Genomic DNA, 19,322 nt, shown 5'->3' on the forward strand with positions numbered 1-19,322 from the left:
ATATATATTTAATACACTTTAAATCACTTTGAATAAGGGCATTCAATAGTTTTGTTCTCTCAAAAGAAAATTTTATTCGTCTGAATGGCTGACAGTAAAAGACAATAGGAGACTTCAATATAGCGTTATCGATTGCCTGATCGCCCTGTGGTGGAAGAACTGAATGTTTTAGGGAATCATAAAGAGAGCACATCACAATATATCGACACAGGCGCGCAGTCTATTGAGAGGGCACCTGTAACTATGTAAAGTCCTATGTTGACGGCGCACCTGTTGGGTAAACAGAAAGAAAGGTATATTGCTGCATTTAAACAAATTGTCATCGGATCTTGTACGTGGGATCAAAATGTGACTGTTATGAAAACAATACTTATAGTTTCAGGTGACTTGCCACATGGCGGACCTTCATAACATACCGATATTTCCTGGTGCCAGGCTAGGTAAGAACTCTCTCTCTTTCTCTCTCTCTCTTTGCGATACGGCTATTTTTAGGCAGAAGCCGCCTTTTGCATTTGCTTTGATGACTTTTTTACCTCTCAAGATGTCAAAAGTCATTTTTGCCCTCTGACATGGTATCAGTTTGATCAAGGTTAACAATGCTTAAGTAAAAGCATTACACAAAATCTTTGTATGGGAAAACAACATTACAATATATATTTATTTCTGCTTATTAATGATATTTTTGTATTGTAAGATCTTCTGAGGCCCTCATCTCCCAGTGTATACCACGAGAAGGAAGTGGTGACCGAGATTTCCCGGTGTCGACAGCTGGTGCACGTGCTTCAGAGGGAATGCATCATCTCGGTGTCGGGGGAGGGCGTGGCCCTGGGGCGGGAGGGACCGCTGACACTACTCCTTGTGGGCACCTTCTACGGGAAGGTATATGCGTTTGACTGTTTGGTGAACAACCGACTATTCGACAAAGGAGGGCTACGATTCCTTCTGGAGAACACAAAAGTTCTCAAAGTAAGTCACCCTGTCTATAAATAATGATATCTTAAACACGTTAAACTACTTTAGAATAAATAACGCGGTTAAAAAAATCGACAAAAACACTGCTGATAAATGAGATCGTTTAATCCATATCATTTTTGTTTTCAGGTGGCCTTTTCATGTTGTTTTTTAAGTGCCGCTTTATTTACACAGTTTGCTGTTCGTCTCCGTAACGTGTTCGATACTCAAGTAAGTTCCACGTTGAATGCCACTTATAGAAATACATAATGGTAGATTTTAAACTTTAGAAATTTACTTAATAGGTTTATGGATAAAGTTTATTATAAGTTTTATATATATAGACAAGATTGATTTACTACTTTACACGTTTTGATTATAAGATAGCTCATCTAGTCATCCGGGAATTTGAGGGCCGGAAGTTACCAGAACGTCTGACTCTGTTTGATATTTGTCAGTGCTATTCTGGGACCGGAAATCCTTATGGCTGGAGGACAGATGTCAAGGTATTGGAGAAAAATGCAAAAAAAAATGTTACAGTTGAAGTCAAATTTTACGGGCATCAATTATCACTACCACCATGCACAATAAAAGGAGTGCTCGAATATGAATACTTGTATATATAAATGGATAATTTTGAACCTTTAATATGTCTTTTGTAGGACATGTACCTTCGGAAAATGGGTGACTACTGGTCACAGCGACCTTTGACCTGTGAGATGTTAGAGTTTGCCGCCGATGACGTCATGTCCTTCATTCCGGAAGTCTACAGAAGACAGTCCGAGTAAGATGTGAAAGTTTTTCTTTCTCTATCATTTCTCTTCTCTTTAGCAAATACAAGAGGTGATGTCAGTCTCACATTTGATTACAAATATCGTTGCAGGTTTCTAGAGGAACACAAACTAATGCCCAAATTCAGGGCGCGGGTTGAAGAGGAAATCCTGGTTGAGATCAACCAGGAGGTCAAGAACATGCGCGGTAAAAGAATCGAAGCCATCGTAATGGAGGTGTTACATGACCTTGACAAACAGTATAAGGACAAAAAAATTAAGATAGAGGAGTTGTCAGAAGACCATATGTACGCCCTTCATCTTCTCCAGTTTAACGACGCCAAGTCAATATCACCGCAAATTGACAAATTAAAAACAGACTACATCATGGACGAAATGAAGGCGGTGGAAAATGACCTTTACACAGATCAAATGATGATCACCAATAGAAACGGCCTTGGCGATGACCTCAAATTGTGGGAAAAACACCCGGATGAAAACGTCAGGCGAAAGGCTCGAATGTTGCGACTAGAAATTTACAAATTGATTCTGAAGGAGATTGGTCGTCGATATTCTGGGTTTTCTGTGCCTCAGGTTTTCAGTGAGCTGGAAAAGCAAGCTCTTAGGTCTGTGACCCCGGTGTCGACCTCTGACCTTAACTATGACCCCTTTGTTTTGGGTCAGCACTGGATTGTTGTGGAACATGACATCGACCAAGCTTTGTTTAACCTGAGGTTCGGACACCCGCACCTTCAGATTTCAAAAGAATTCAGTGACCGACTTAAATCTTATGACAAACTAGATGTACCAGGAAACATTCAAATGAAGGCCAAGCTTCTTCTCTCTTTACAGTCTAGTAAAGGAACGACATACGGTTGACCTGCGAGTTACCGGAATCTAGAAAATTGTAGCTCAGTCCCGATATTCTTATGCAGAAATAATATTCCGTGGAGCGCTTGCTTAATGAAAGAAAGTAAAGCAAATTTCAGTTATCTTTGAAAATGTTATCGAATAAAATACTACAATGTGGTTGTTTTTAGTTTCTTACCATGTTAATTAAAATATGGTTTACAGTTTGTGTTTTTACTTATTATACATGTTTGCCATTTACATTCGTTGTTAAACTGCAAAGAGTTTCTGTCGCTAATTTTATGATTCGAAAAGACTGAATCCTTTTTAGAATAAAATATATTTTTAAAGAGGCTGGGGTGGCAGCCATTTTCAGACTATTTCGATCTCCTTTAAAAGAAGAGCTTCATATAAAGATATACAAAAATGATCAAATTTTAAAACTAAAATTTATAAATTTTTTCTTTGCCAAATGATAGTTGACAGCTTAAGATACCGTATCTAAAAAATAAGTTAAATCTGGTGGTTAATTTGTTGTCCCCCCAGCCTACTTAAATTAAAACCCTTTTAGGTTTTAACAAAAAGCGATAATTAATGAGACTTAATTAGAACCAAATGGAAGTCTTAACTTCCTAATTTAATGATATCAGGTAGGATAGTTTTTGTAACTCAGGACCGTAGGAAGCAAATTTAAGGGTATGGGGGAGGCATATATTTTCAGTCCGGGTGACTCCCAACTATAAAAAATTCTTAATTAATTTATTCAATATTTTATTAATACGTATAGTCAGCTTATAGATATTTAATTGATTTAGTCATCATGCATGGCCTTTAAATCCTTTCATTTTTAGCTCACCCGAGCCGAAGGCTCAAGTGAGCTTTTCTGATCAAAATTTGTCCGTTGTCTGTCGTTGTCGTTGTTGTCGTCGTAAACTTTTCACATTTTCATCTTCTTCTCAAGAACCACTGGGCCAATGTCAACTAAATTTGCCACAAATTATCCTTTGGTGAAGGGGATTCAAGTTTGTTCAAATGAAGGGCCAAGCCCTTTTCCAAGGGGAGATAATTATGAATTAATGAAAAATTAATGGCATCTTTTAAAAATCTTCTTCTCAAGAACCACTGGGCCAGGAAAAATGAAACTCATGTGGAATCATCCTCAGGTAGTATAGGTTCAAATTTGTTCAAATCATGACCCCCGGGGGTAGGGTGGGGCCAAAATAGCCGATCAAAGTTTTACATAGGAGTATATAGGAAAAATCTTTAAAAATCTTCTTCTCAAGAACCACTGGGCCAGGAAAGATGGAACTCATGTGGATTCCTCCTCAGGTAGTGTAGATTCAGATTTGTTCAAATGATGATCCCCAGTTGTAGGGTGGGGCCAAAATGGCCGATCAAAGTTTTACATAGGAATATATAGGAAAATTTTTTAAAATCTTCTTCTCACGATCCATAGGTACAGGAAAGATGAAACTCATGTGGAATCATCCTCAGGTAGTGTAGATTCAAGTTTGTTCAAATCATGAACCCCGGGGGTAGGGTGGGGCCAAAATGGCCGATCAAAGTTTTACATAGGAATATATAGGAAAAATCTTTAAAAATGTTCCTCTCAAGAACCACTGGGTCAGGAATGATGAAACTCAGGTGGAATCATCCTCATTTAGTGTAGATTCAAATTTGTTCAAATCTTGACCCCTGGGTGTAGGGTGGGGCCAAAAGTTTTACATCGGAATATATAGGAAAAGTCTTTTAAAATCTTCTTCTCAAGAACCAGGAAAGATGAAACACATGTGAAATTATCCTCAGGTAGTGTAGATTCAACTTTTTTCAAATCATAACCCCCGGGGTAGGGTGGGGCCAAAATGGCCGACCAAAGTTTTACATAGGAATATATATTGGGAATCCTTTTAAAATCTTCTTTTCAAGTACTTCAAAGCCATGATCAGTAATATTTATATGGAATCATCCTCAGGTATAATGTAGATTCTAGTCCGTTCAAATCATGATCCCCTGGGGGGTTAACATTCAAGCCCCCCCCCCCCCCCTCCTTCCCGTATCTCAGTAAACTTTCAGTTCTGATCTCATATGTGCTTTTCCCTAGCCGATGTGCTCAGGTGACCGCTGTGGCCCCTGGGCCTCTTGTTAAAAAATACATCGACAAGCAAAAAGTAAGGTTTACATGCGTTTTTATCGAGGGGCACGAGCATAAACAGTACTAGCTATATTTTCTATAGTAGGCTAGAAAAACTGGATATCGGCAAATTAAATTTAGGGGGGGGGATGCAGGTCTCATTTTAAAGTAATCGTGAGTCCTATTTTGACGAACCTTGCATGATACATCAAAGGATGCGTACTACCATGCTTAATTGTTTTGGATGCTGGAACTGGCCTACATTTCCCGGATGAGTGAACACTGAGTTAATGTTTTTGGTGTATGTCCCATTTCCAAGTTACTATGTATGAGTCCTATATACATATATTGGCCAAACTTGCATGGTTGATACATCTTAAGAGGCACAGCAATGGATCTGCTCCGTTGTGGAATCCGACCTAAATTTTTTGATTGAGTAAACAGGTTAACGTTTTTGGAGGAGGCTCATCCTGAAGAAGGTATATATTTATAGCCTAATATATGACAAAACTTGCTTAGATGATACATCAAACGATGCACACTTAATTCTTGATCAAAATACAAAATAGGAGCAGAGCAAACTAAAACCTCGATCCAAAACATCGGAGGTGGGATCAGGTGCGATGCAGGAATGAGCATCCCTTGCCGACCGGTCACACTCGCCTTGTGCGTCTTGACTCTTGTCATGATCGAGGAAATAATGGAAAATTATTGGAAAAATAAATGGAAAAATTCCGTCTTCAATTCAGTGTATACATATATAAATAATGTATTAACAATTAAGTGGTATGAAAAACGCCATTCAGCATTTTCTAAATTGTATTTACTGACAAGGTCATTGTATCGACCATACAACTTACTTTAAACCAGACTGCTGAAATTTCTAGACATAGGCGTAGTCACAGGGGGGGCAGCGGGGGCACTAGCCCCCCTACTTTCAGATCTGGGGGGGGGGCAAGAGTATGTCTGTGCCCCCCCACTTTTTAATGAAGAACAAAATCACAGCTATTTTGAAATAATATTAATACATAGTTGTATATTAAAATTGTGTAGAAAAATTGAAATTGAAAGTATCTTGCCTTTGAGAAAAAGGTTGGCCACTACCCCCCCCCCCCCCACCCCCCCCACCCCCATGAAATTGGATTTTCGTGTTTGGGGAACTTTTTTTTTTTTTTTTTTTTTTTCTTTTTTTTGCTTGTCAAAGAATTTCTGGAGTTGAACCCCCCCCCCCCCACTTTTAAGTTTGTGACTATGCCTCTGCTAGATCTTGCAATTGTTGCATCAATTTATTTGTCAATAATTACGTCAGTTTAGAAATTGTTCATACGACTGTCTATATAGCATGTTTTTGCATATCGAATCAACTGAGATACTGAGGAAATAGATTTTATTGCCTGACGTCACGGCGTCAGGCACTAACTAAGGATCAATATTTCCTATGTGCGAAGCTAAGAGGCCACAGTTAGCCAGCAAAATTTTGTGCATGCTGATTATCATCGGATTTTGTTACCTGCGTTTCAAAAACAACAGTTAGAAGAAAATTAACCATATTACTGATACAATATATTGATGCATTTATTTGCCGAAAGGTCACGTATAAGTATTGGCGCCCTTTTCCTGGACTATTCTATTGAATGGAAATGAAAACTGCATGAATTATATAGAGTGTTTTTTTTTGTCGGAATCTTAATCGAGTTTTGGAAAGAAAAACATTTCGGTGATATTGTGAGGTGACTTAGAAATTTCATCATTTAAAGTAATAAAAACGAAACGAACAAATACTTATTAGGAAGATGAACTGGCCAAATATACATCTGTTAATACCCCCTCCCCCCCCCCCCCCCCCACACACACACACACAGGCCAGGTTTCCTCTACAAAATCAGAATATAGACTTAGGAAAGTGCCTCTCTTAATTCAGGATTGAGGGAGTTTATTAATTTTTTGCTCTTACAAATACTTTTTATGTGCCCCCCCCCCCCCCATCTCTGGGTAAAAACTTCCTGAATCTGCGCCTGTCGCCATTCATGTAATCACCATTAAGTTTGTTGGGTCATTATCAATAACGGGCTTTATTTCCAACAATCGTTGATGCTCTAGCATACCCAGGAAGCTAGTTAACATATTCTGCATGTCAGTCATAACCGTTACGATTCCCAGTTTCTTGTAGTTACCATATTTTTAGCTGTCTTCCTCATAGCCTATGCTGTATGCCGTTGAATCTAATTTATCATATGTAACCTTTACATACATAGCCACGACTTTCCAGCATAAATCAATTACACTACTTTATTTCCCTTATTGACTTCATCCTCTGCAACCATTTTAGACTCGCGTAATGAGGTGTTCATCTTTACGTCGCGGGTTCGAATCCATGTAGCGAAACGTGGAGATCGGTCCTTCGGATGAGACCTATAGGTTCTATAGATATTGATGGCATTAGTCAGGCAAGCTTTCTGAAAAGCTGTTACTTGTTTAATATGAATATTAGAAATAGATATAGGGTTTTTTTTTTTGTCTACTTGGTTTAGTTCTTATTGACAAACAACTTGCATCTTTAGCACACATACATAAATACGTATGTGTTAATTTTAATCGCCCTTAATTGTATCCGCGCCCATACTACTTTTAAGACGTTGACAGAGGTATAAGTAGAACGATATCTCCGGGTAGAGATGATATCGATAATTTTATTTAGAAAGATGGCCCTAATATCATGTTTATTAAATTTGGAAGTATTCTTATGTGTGTTTTTTTTCCAATCAAGAAACCCTGTTATATGGCTGTGCTATTTGATAAGTGATCAGGTTTTATAATTAACATGTAGATACCGTTAGTTTTACGAAAAAAGAATTAGATGATGAAGAGCAAAATGGGCATACTTATTCATGCATAAATTGCTTAGCACATGCTAATTGCCATGAGTACTTATAGTACTTTGATTTTAATGGAATAAATCGTTGCACGAGTTATTCATTGCATGCCTTATCACGGAGGTCCGCGAACAAAATTAATTCCCTGAACTCTGGATGTGATGATTAGAATAAAACTTTTGAATAGATTACTTATATTTTTTATATTTTTTGTATCTATTTTAAGAAAATGGTAGTTGTCTGTGATAGATATAAATTTTTACATAACTTTTACGAGCAGCGGATTAATTTTTCTTACTTCCTTTTTCTCCTCAAGAGTCCAAAATGGTGGGTGAAAACCGCATGTTCGTTGAAAAAATACTTCATAAGAGTCACGAAAAACATGTTTCATATTCTCCAATGACTGATTAAAACACTATTTGATTAAGATTGTGTTGTGACATGTAATATGGCATAATTTGTCTGCTGAGAATATTGCTAAAGAAAAACATCTTTAACCCCCCCTTTCTTATTCAAATACCCCACGTGGTAACAGACTACATTGAACTGAAAAAAATCTGCTTAATTAAAAATGACAGTTACTTACATTAATCTATTTTCATGATGGTTTCGTAGACTTCGAAACGAAGGAATAATGGACGAAGCAAGAAGGGCCGTGGTCATGTGCAGTTCGTTCGCTGCACAAACTGCGCCAGATGTGTGCCTAAGGATAAGGCCATCAAGAAGTTTGTCATCAGGAACATTGTAGAGGCTGCTGCCGTCAGAGATATCGCTGATGCCAGTGTTTATGATGGTATGAAAATTAAATAAATATCTGGTCACTTGTGAGTAATGTAACATCACCAGATGAGTGTTCCTTTGAAATCAAGTTAGTCAACCAATTAATCATGAAAATACCTGTAATTAGCACCCCGGCTCATCATTTGCCTTTAGCCCCACCCTTCATCTCCGATACAGGAGGAAACATGTACGTCGAAATGTAGCTGCAGATCTGTAGCGTTATGCTTTTGTATATTTGTCTTTGACCATAATCCCGTAGTGCAAAAATAAGGTGCAATTTATGGGGCAATATTTTTTGCGCACTTTTGTAGAGAATTTCTCCACATTCCAGCATTGGTCAATCAACTACCTTTCACTTGCTAATTCTAGACACATTCTGTAGCCAATATTTAAATTTGTCTCTACACACAATAAACTCACTTGAAGTAAATTTTCAGCAATCTAACAAACAATTTTGATCAAGTGAGTTTATCACATGTATGGACGACTATAAAGGGCTGGGAGATGGATAAAATATACAGACTAGTTAAAGAATATGTGTACAGTTAGGGAGTTAAAGGGAGATGAGTGACCAATGCTGGAAAGTGGAGAAATTCTACCCAAAAGTGCGCAAAAATAGTGCGCCATAAATTGCGACTTTTTTGCATTACAGGATCTGTAGCGTAATGGTAAAAGACAAATACCGGGTATATAAAACACCATAACGTTACAGATCTGCAGCTAGTCTAAATGTAACTCCTCACAGTATGATCAGATTCCCCAGCACTTGGCTTTACCTTTAACATCTTTTACGATGTGACAACTTGGAAGAGTATAGACTCCCACAGCAAAGTTACACTTGCTACTTTGATCAGACACTTTAGAGGATTTCAGGATTGGACCAGTTCCCCAAATGGGAAATATAAATTAAGGAATCACTTCTAGTTTGTTGAGTATGCCAGGGCATCAACGATAGCTGGAAAGTGGGATAATATGCAAAACAGGCATAGCCATGTTATTCCACGTTTCCAACAATCGTTGTTGTGCCTGACATACTCAACAAAGTAGACAGTGATTCATTGTCAGCGATTTTTAGCTCACCTGAGCCGAAGGCTCAAGTGAGCTTTTCTGATCACATATTGTCCGGCGTCCGTCTGTCCGTCTGTCTGTCTGTAAACTTTTCACATTTTTGACTTCTTCCCAAGAACCGCTGGGCCAATTTCAACCAAACTTGCCACAAAGTATCCTTGGGTGAAAGGGATTCAAGTTTGTTCAAATGAAGGGCCAAGCCCTCATTCAAGGGGAGATAATTGGGAATTAATGAAAATTTAGTGACATATTTTAAAAATCTTCTCAAGAACCACTGTGCCAGGAAAGATGAAACTTATGGGGAAACATCCTCAGGTAGTGTAGATTCAAGTTTGTTCAAATCATGACCCCCGGGCGTAGGGCGGGGCCAAAATGGCCGACCAAATTTTTACATAGAAATATATAGGAAAATTCTTTAAAAATCTTCTTCTCAAGAATGACAAAGCCATAATTCATCATATTTATATGGGAGCATGCTCAGGTAGTGTAGATTCAAGTTTGTTCAAATCATGACCCCCCGGGGTAGGGCGGGGCCAAAATGGCCGACCAAAGTTTTACATAGAAATATATAGGAAAATTCTTTAAAAATCTTCTTCTCAAGAGTGACAAAGCCATAATTCATCATATATATAAATGGAAGCATGCTCAGGTAGTGTAGTTTCAAGTTTGTTCAAATCATGACCCCCCGTGGTAGGGCGGGGCCAAAATGGCTGACCAAAGTTTTACATAGAAATATATAAGAAAATTCTTTAAAAATCTTCTTCTCAAGAATGACAAAGCCATAATTCATCATATTTATATGGAAGCATGCTCAGGTAGTGTAGATTCAAGTTTGTTCAAATCATGACCCCCGGGGGAAGGGCGGGGCCAAAATGGCCGACCAAAGTTTTACATAGAAATACATAGGAAAATTCTTTAAAAATCTTCTTCTCAAGAATGACAAAGCCATAATTCATCATTTTTATATGGAAGCATGCTCAAATAGTGTAGATTCAAATTTGTTCAAATCATGTCAGACCTCCAGGGGTAGGGCGGGGCCAAAATGGCCGACCAAAGTTTTTAAAGATATATATAGGAAAATTCTTTAAAAATCATTTTCTAAAAAATAGCAAATCCATGATTGGTCATGGGACTACTTTTGGATTTAAACTTTACAATAAAAAGCCATTTTCTACTTTTTCCTACACTTAGTGCTCAGGTGAGCGATGTGGCCCATGGGCCTCTTGTTTTCCACCCATTGGGAAAGCGTCCGGTACCAGTTCAATTGGGAAAATTAACATTGAAGAAAAACAATTAATTTATGCAATTGCAACGTATTTTGCGTTTATTCCAACTTAATTACCTATTACAGTACTGCTTGTTTTAAAGAATAAGCAACAAGTACTTGCCGTTTTTTATATCAATGTCCCATGTTTTTACATTTTTATGCTTTCAATTTGTCAAAATGTATGACACTATGCTGTCTAAACCACAGGTCCCGCCAAATTACGACTTTCTCTACTGTCGATTTTAAGCAGAAGTGAAACAGTTGGTCAACTTGTACAATGTTTCATTTAAGCCATATAAAATTGAAATCTTAGTTCTCAGGCCCGCGCGCATCCGATTTGAGGTAGCCGCATTGCCGATTTTATTGAATTTTTGATAAAATAAAAAGTTGGTATTGAGGAGACCAATCCGGGAAAAAAAATTCCGACCTCATTTGTTTCGTAGTTTAGTATTCAAATACCACTTCCGGTAGCCATTTACAATGAGATTTTGGCAACTTCGTTTGAAAATACATTCGAGGACATTACCTACGATGTTTACACGCTGTTAAGCAGTGGATAAAGCAGAAATTTTGACCAGAAATGGAAAGTATATCTGTGATTAAAAAAATATCTTTATGTTAAAGAAAATTCGGAAATTAAAATTAAAAAAAATACCTCCCTCATCTACTTTATTGCCAATAAAATGAAAAATAAAATGCCGCCCTCCCGCATCTGTTTTGGAGAAAATAGGCCTGAGAACCAGGGAATTAAATTTAGATAGCCTTAACAAGAAATATGATGTCGTCGTAGTCTGTTGCTTCACAGTTGAATTGGGAAAAATTAACGTTTTTTGGCATTGGGACTGGTGCCGTTTATCGGTACCAGTAATATAAGGGAAAATAACGCTGATTGTATTTCCATTTCCTTATGAAATAAAATAGTAAATTCAGATTTAATTTTTTTTTTTAATAAATTATGTCTAATAGATTCATTTTAATTACGCAAGGCCTCCCTTATCAATTTCATTAGTCCCCGCCCACTGATGACAAGCACAAGGACAGTTGCATGAGATTTACATGCATATGAAGCCTCTGTAGCTCCTAACTTTTCACGTAGCAAATTAACTTTCAAGAAATCAACAAACTTTGAAAGAGATATCAGAGAGAAAGCAATTAGAAATGGAAATATTAGCCTGTCTGGGATAGAGTATTTTTAAATGAAACATAAATTTACAGTGCAAGAATTGAAAATATTTATTTTGATAATAAATCTGCATCAAGAAACTTTCATAGGAATAAGCTCGTTAGGTTTTTTTATATGCGCACCGAAAAGGAGAGTGATTCTTGGAAGTTTCCAATTCTCTTGGGGATCAATCTAACAAATGGTAGAGGTGCAGAAAAACTTGAGTGCCAGCTTTGAAAAAAAATTCATTGTGCATGCGGCATGATGCCTGTTAGTGTTAGAGTTTAACATAATTAATGTGTTTTGTAGTGTATGCCCTGCCTAAGCTGTATGCTAAGTTGTTATACTGTGTTTCCTGCGCAATCCACTCCAAGGTTGTCAGAAACAGATCACGAGAAGCCAGAAAGGACCGATCACCTCCCCTCAGATTCAGACCAATGAGGGTAAGGCTTACATTTCATTTGACCGATCAACTTCCCTCAGGTTCAGACCAATGAGGGTAAGGCTTACATTTATGGAGGAGGCTCATATCAGGGTGTCTCCGCAAGTTAAACAATTGCATTATATATCTGAGTTTATGCTGGGAAATTGGAAATTCTTCAATATATTAGTACTTGAAATTTTTTTTTCTAGAATATTTCTGTTTTCATCCTAGCATAAAATTAAAGTTTCTCAGTGACAAACTGTCACAGTATGAAGTTTTGATTTTCAAGTAAATTTAGGCTATATATATGCCATTTGAATTGGTTTAATTAAGGCTGCATTCAGGAGAGAAAGTAATTCTTACTGAGTGAGCTTTACTGCCTTTACACCTTATAGCCTCACAAACAATTTGTTAATAAATACTTTTTTTATTTTTAGTATATGACTAATAGTGTTCAAGCATCAGAGAATATTAGAACAATTTTGGAACTGACATTGCTTGTCAGTTGCTTCTGTTTGTCTGGCTTCAGTTCAAAACTACATGTATTACAATACATATCTGTAATATATTACTGATTGTATACTTTGTCTTGTTTCAGGATAACGCTGCTCAATACTACATGTACTACAATACATATCTGTAATATCTTGTTAATTGAATACTTTGTTTCCTTTCAGGATAACGCTGCTCCCCGCCCTGGAGCCCCTGTAATATCTTGTTGATAAAATACTTTGTTTCGTTTTAGGATAATGCTGCTCAGTACTACATGTATTACAATACATATCTGTAATATATTGTTGATTGTATACTTTGTCTTGATTCAGGATAACGCTGCTCCCCACCCAGGAGCCCCTGTAATATCTTGTTGATGGAATACTTTGTTTCGTTTTAGGATGATGCTGCTCAGTACTACATGTATTACAATAAATATCTGTAATATTTTGTTAATTGATACCTGTAATATTTTGTTGATGGAATACTTTGTTTCCTTTCAGGATAATGCTGCTCCCCGCCCCGGAGCCCCTGGTGCCCCAGCACAGACACGTTAACTCTGTACTCAATAAAATGTGATCAGTCTTATCTCTCTAGTTGTGTTTATAAACCAGAGGAGATAATGTAGTTCTGAACTGGGAATCCAACCCGGGACCCCTGTATTACTAGTCTGGTGCTCTACAGACTGAATCATCCAGACTAAGGTATCCACAGCTCAAACCCTAACACAAGAACTACATGTACAGTGCATGATGTACATGTAGCATGATATTTTATCAAAAAGATAGTGAACAAGGTGTTCCGAGTGCTACCGGGTATGTAAAACTTGGTTATTGAATCAATTATGTAGAGCAGTGCTCTATATTGAAAATTATTAAACTTTTCATTGTCGGATACCCACGGGTGATCTCGTCTTGTATAAGTAATAAGTATGGGTATCCGACGATGAAAACTTTTCTGAGAAAAAAAAGTCCTGTCCAAAATTATTCTATTGAAGATAAATTTATCATTATTAAGAGGTATTCAAGGAATTCAAACCTTAGCTCTAAAAAGCATGGTAATGTTCTGCAAGCTCACCATGAGGCTACATATCAGATGAAGGTTGGCATTGATATATTTACATCCACTGAATATTTTCTCTACTTCTTAAGAAATCCATTGCCATTAATCAGTGCATGAACAACACTAGGCATATCACCTGTATACAGATTTTTTGATCAGTGGCTGTTCCATCAATGAAACGTACTAAGGCGTACATATGTTAGTACGGGAATGAACGTCACAGCTATTGCAGAAAAAATTTACATAAGCCGCATACGCGGGTTATGTATTTTTTCTGCAACAACTGCAAATTCAATCCCATACTAACAACCAAAGAAAGCATTTTATTGTTTAAAAGACCCTTGACTATATGTTTTAAGTAAATTTCTCGGAAAAATGCTAAAAAAAAAAATTTTTTATCATAATAAAGGTGGAATCAAAAGTATAGCACTCAGGTCTTTGCACCATGTTTTCGTTAACCAAAAATGTATATTTTTGCATATAAATTTTTGAATGAACTTGCAAAGAAATGGAATGAAGACCACTAGTGTCATGTATTATAGTATGAGAAGATGCTGTTCAATGTGTATTTTATAAGCCATTTCATATATATATATAGATAAATAATTTTAAACTTGGTGAAATTTGAGCAAATTGCAGAAAGGACATGGGTGAACATGACGTGAGATAAGCCCATAGCGAAACAAACATGAAGGTGAAAAATTAAATCTCAATTATATCTAAATTTTCCTTCATATTTTATCTAACATTAAAGTATACTTTATGTAAAATCTCTACAACTTGCACAAATCTCATGAATGTTGAAGTTATTTGGCTATGAAATACTATACACACACGAAAGAGGACGAAACGACTCATTTTTTTACACTATAACACTATTTTTCGATATGAGTGGGTCTTCTCTCCATTTTTTTTGAGAGTTAATCCTCAAAGTTTGCATACAAACATACATATTTTGGTTTCCAAAATTATGGAGCAATGACCCACTATACCTTAAAAATATAATTTTATGACATAACTTTCGTATCTTTTCAAGAAATACTTGAAGTCCCTTAAGTCAATGGTCATATCACAAACATGATTTAAATGCCACACTTCATTAGGACTTGTATAGCGTAGTGGTTAGCGTGCTAGTCTCAATAGAGAATGCAACTCAGGATTTTTATTGCCAGAGTTCGAACCCAATGGATACCACATTATCTTTTTTTCTTATAAAAGAATAAATTTTAATGAAAAAAATTTTCCTCAAAAGTTTTTGTTTATCATGATTTCATAAAAAACAATGATAAGAACTTTACGCTAAATACTAAATTGCAATTTGAATATGATTTGTATATATCTGAAGCTAGTGGTCTTTCTGCACGCTAAGTTCACCCATCTCCTTTTGCATATTATAAAATCTTTGACAAGTATTTTACATACATTGACAACCCCCAATAAATGTTAAAACTAAGTATGGAGAGAGGGCTGTTATCACTGGTCAACATGAACACATTTTGATGAGGTGAACTGAGATTTAAAAAGAAAGATGCAAAAGAGAGTTATCTCTCTTTGTTCATTACAATAAAATCAAATCATTGTCGAGGGAAACAAATGTCTCACAGTGTTCTTAGTTTAACTTTTTCTCCCAAACTGAAAAAAGGAGAGGTAATGTGAGCACTGAGCTCACTAAAGGATAACCCCAGCCTCCCATATGATTATTATGGCAAATATGTTTGTTCTGGGATGCCCGTCTGAAATAAGTGTGGATAGAAGAGTAAATGGAAGTGCACAAATAATAATGTTATTATAAACCTTGTGAAATTATGATTACATTATTTTATTCAGTGGTAAATAATGAGTTGATGATAAAAGATGGGTACCCTTCAAAAAATGACAGCGATGTGAAACGCGAAATATATGTCGGATCAAAAAGAAAAATAGGAGGTGCACAACTGCACTTTGTTATAAATTCTGTGAAAGTTTCATTAATTAAATACTTGCCTGAAAAAATTGACAAGCAAAAAAAAAAGGAAAATTTCCCAAACTCAAAAAACCTTTTACGTTGGGGTGGGGGTAGAGTTCACTTTTATCAGTACTAATTTTTCCCAATACAATACTGTACATTACCCTAATTTAACTTTATTGTACCAAAAAGTGGGGGTGGGGCGGTGGGGGGCAACCGGCCTTTCAATGAATATTTTCAATAAGAAAAGTTATGTTTGGAAAAAAAGGGGGAGTTCCCCCCTGTTACTACGTGCCTGAATCGCGTGACTCTTCCCATAAACCCTTGGGCTCATGAGGAGAGTAGCCTTTTATAGAAACCTTTGGCTGCAGAAGATAAAACAAATACATGTAGTCTTTTTCTTCAAGAAGAAGGAGCAACAGTTGAAACTGTGTTCTGTAGTGCTGCCTTTAAATACTTTATTCCGTTTATTAATAATAAAAGGATACCGGGTATTCAAAGTTCTGACACTGCTGACCTGAAAGAGAGACATGTATATAAGTGTATATCAATATATCTTGAAAATAATTCTTTGGCTCCCAATATCACGCACATGCCAGGCTTGGAAAAGAGCTGAATATTCAGGAAAGATCCGGTGACAGGACAAACATTTTTATGTAAAAGTTATTATAACCCTTAAAGGAACATGCACACATTTTTAACTGATTTTTTAAAAACCAATATCAATGTTTACAGTTCCTAATTAAGGCTATTCAAATGATCAGCAAAAATTTGAACATCATTTGTTGATTTACAAAAGAGATACATGACTTAAAATTCTTCATAATGTAAACAAGGCTCGTGTCTTGTTTTTTTTTTACTCATAGAAAAATATTTATTAAAAAAAAAAACATGTTGCAGTAAAACACTAAAAACTGTCTAATGGTATTAAGAATTAATTTCTGTATTGAAAATATCTGCATATTAGTATATAAAACCTATGTAAACAAAACGTGACACGGACCTTATATATAAATAACAAAGGTGTACAGATCTAATTCTGTCTTGTGTCTGGACAACTGAGATTCATATTTATGATAATCATTAAAAATACCTCTATTATAAGTACAGTATAATTTGTCCAATCCGGCTACCGCTGGTTCCATAAAATTTGGCCGGATTAGACAGAATCCGGAGTGCAGGAAAAATGCAGGAAAATAAACATTTCGAAAATTTTCGTGTTTATTTACAAGTAGGCCTACATCATATACATATTATAAATAAAATTAAATGATAAAATCAATTACTATTTTGGAGTGTAGAAATTATAAGATAGTCTCACATGACTTACTGTATTTTCTTTTTTGTTCACGAAGTTTGAAAGTCGGGTGAAATGTTACCTCAATCAAAATATACAGGCACGCATAATGTAGGCCTATTATTTATCAAGCGGACCGGGTTTTGCTTGTCAAAGACCTCATTCAATGTATTAACAGAAATGCACAATTATTTACGATGTGCTAATTATTAGATTGAACTTTTAATTTTATGTAAAGAATAACGTCTTCCCCAACAGTGTTATGGCGCCATTTTGAAATGCGTTCGATTTTCGATCCCGATTTATATTTTGATTTGTAAATCGCGTACATATATTTTTGTGTTTATGTTATAATGTGCTAAAAGGAGTTAAAACAAAGTTAGTTTTTTTTAATTGTAATTTAATCATATAATATATTTTTCAAGTGGACTGTGTCACCGCCGCATTTCACCGAGTTCGTCTCATGGCTTTAATAATCATGCTAATGTAAACACAGATTATCACATTCCCGACTAAAGGCGTTAATTGCTTTGAAGTAACTCAGGTGTGGCCGGATAAGAGGGAATAATTACCGTTAATTATGATCAGTTGGGACCAGTATGGCCGTTCGGAATACAGAATAGACAGTATCCAGACTACACAGAATTTTTAAAAATGAATTTGTTAAAGAAGTGCATGGGACTAAAATTTACGGACGGAATGGACAAAAGTCCGGAGTACTCAGAGTCCGGATTAGACAAATTTTACTGTATTTGTACGCAAAAAATGAAAAAATAAATTTGATTTTTTTAGCTTAAACTGTGCATGTCCCTAAATTTAAAGAAGTTCAAGTTTTTTTTTAGCAGATCTCTTACCCGCTGTCTGGAAGGTGCATGTAGTATATTTTGATCATGTCATCAGTCAGGTTTCAGTTTCCAATTTGCATGAATTATATCCATTGATGCACACTATCAGATTCTTTGGATCCTGCATGGATCTGACCTATATTTTTCGGTTAGTTGACCAGGGGCTCGTAACATAAAGCTTGCTAAGTTTTTGACTTAAGTAGGGTCGTAAGTACGGTTTAGGCATAATCTTAGGACCTGACTAAGTACTACTTAAGTATGTCTTAAAAGTGAGAAAATGCCGCAGCAGCGGCCCTTCACTTGACAGGAAGAAGAAGAAACCGTAACATAAAACGAACTTAGGTAGGTCTTAGCTAAGTCAAACTTATGTTAAAAATATTTATATGAGTCAACCTATGGTTTTTGATTTTATATAGATATATTGCTAAAAGTGATTCAGTTAGGGTTTTAATTAATCACATTAAAATTGACGTCCTTACCTATCGGTTTAAGTTATGTTAGATTAGATTTCGTATTAAAATTATGTTATAAATTATTCGGAATGTTTGAAAACAAATAATGTACGGTCAGAAAGTGGCGATTTGTGGTTCATTGTAAATGTTCACGACAATTGTTTATCAACTGAGATGTTTTCAGTTTACCTTTTGTAACTCTTTTGTTTTGACAAATGTTCACTTACCCTGTTATTATCGCAGACAAGAAAAGATAATCGGCCGCATATCCACTTGAAATTGAAAATCTAAAAAGTTCAATACATTTTGAATACCCGCTATGTATCGTGCCATGCATGTCAGAAGCAAAAACTGCAGAAGTTTTATATCTCATTTGCAAGATAATCAAGGATACAAAAAAGTCGGGTTTTTAGAACTGTAGTGGGCTCTGTCTAAATCTGCACTTTTACATTTATTCTACTTTACAGATACTTTTTATAATAGCTAGTACTGTTACTCACTTACTGTCTTCATCCTCTTCCTTTTCCTTTTTAAAACAAATTATTTCAACTCATATTTTCAAAGTGGACATACAGATCCATGGTTTATTACTGTGTTAAATTTATTTCTATAACCGTGGTCCCACTAATTTAAGACGTATCCCTAAAATTAAATTTTGTATTTACATGTATGTTGTGTTGGGAGTGATATTGGAATCAGTGATCCCCCCCCAACGAAAAAATAAAATTCTTAAATCAGCGTCAAATGGAGATAATCATTTTCTTTAATGCATAATATGAATAGAGGAATGTTTTAACATCGGAAGTCAACATTAAATAATTCTAAATATATGTACAAGAAAGTTAAGATATACTTAAGTCACCTCTACCGGCCGCCTAAGTTTTGCTAGGATTGCCAAATCTTAGTATGCTTCTAGTTACGGTCTTAAGTTTTAGACTGTACTTAAGTCCTACT

The 19,322-nt window shown here is 36.0% G+C and overlaps 2 protein-coding genes across 3 annotated transcripts; both read left to right on the forward strand.

Moving 5' to 3' along the window:
• The first annotated feature begins 232 nt into the window (after window positions 1–232).
• Window positions 233–2,750, forward strand: LOC134268017 (uncharacterized). 2 transcript variants are annotated; one of them, XM_062750222.1, is made up of 7 exons: window positions 233–293; window positions 377–440; window positions 695–966; window positions 1,102–1,182; window positions 1,335–1,457; window positions 1,614–1,735; window positions 1,835–2,750. In XM_062750222.1, exons 2-7 carry the CDS (start codon window positions 395–397, stop codon window positions 2,598–2,600), a joined length of 1,410 nt encoding a protein of 469 aa, XP_062606206.1. In that variant the 5' UTR covers window positions 233–293; window positions 377–394; the 3' UTR covers window positions 2,601–2,750. The 2 variants fall into 2 exon arrangements, with proteins under 2 accessions (XP_062606206.1, XP_062606207.1); XM_062750223.1 differs by having other exon boundaries at window positions 276–293; window positions 383–440.
• Window positions 2,751–7,803: 5,053 nt separating this feature from the next.
• LOC134268016 (small ribosomal subunit protein eS26-like) lies at window positions 7,804–13,355 on the forward strand. The gene is made up of 4 exons (XM_062750221.1): window positions 7,804–7,812; window positions 8,190–8,367; window positions 12,161–12,294; window positions 13,271–13,355. Exons 1-4 carry the CDS (start codon window positions 7,804–7,806, stop codon window positions 13,322–13,324), a joined length of 375 nt encoding a protein of 124 aa, XP_062606205.1. The 3' UTR covers window positions 13,325–13,355.
• The last annotated feature ends 5,967 nt before the right edge of the window (window positions 13,356–19,322 follow it).

The sequence above is a fragment of the Saccostrea cucullata genome, unplaced genomic scaffold (assembly GCF_032062105.1).
Source record: "Saccostrea cucullata isolate Sc308-1 unplaced genomic scaffold, CSIRO_AGI_Scuc_v1 ctg9457, whole genome shotgun sequence".
Lineage (NCBI taxonomy): Eukaryota > Metazoa > Mollusca > Bivalvia > Ostreida > Ostreidae > Saccostrea > Saccostrea cuccullata.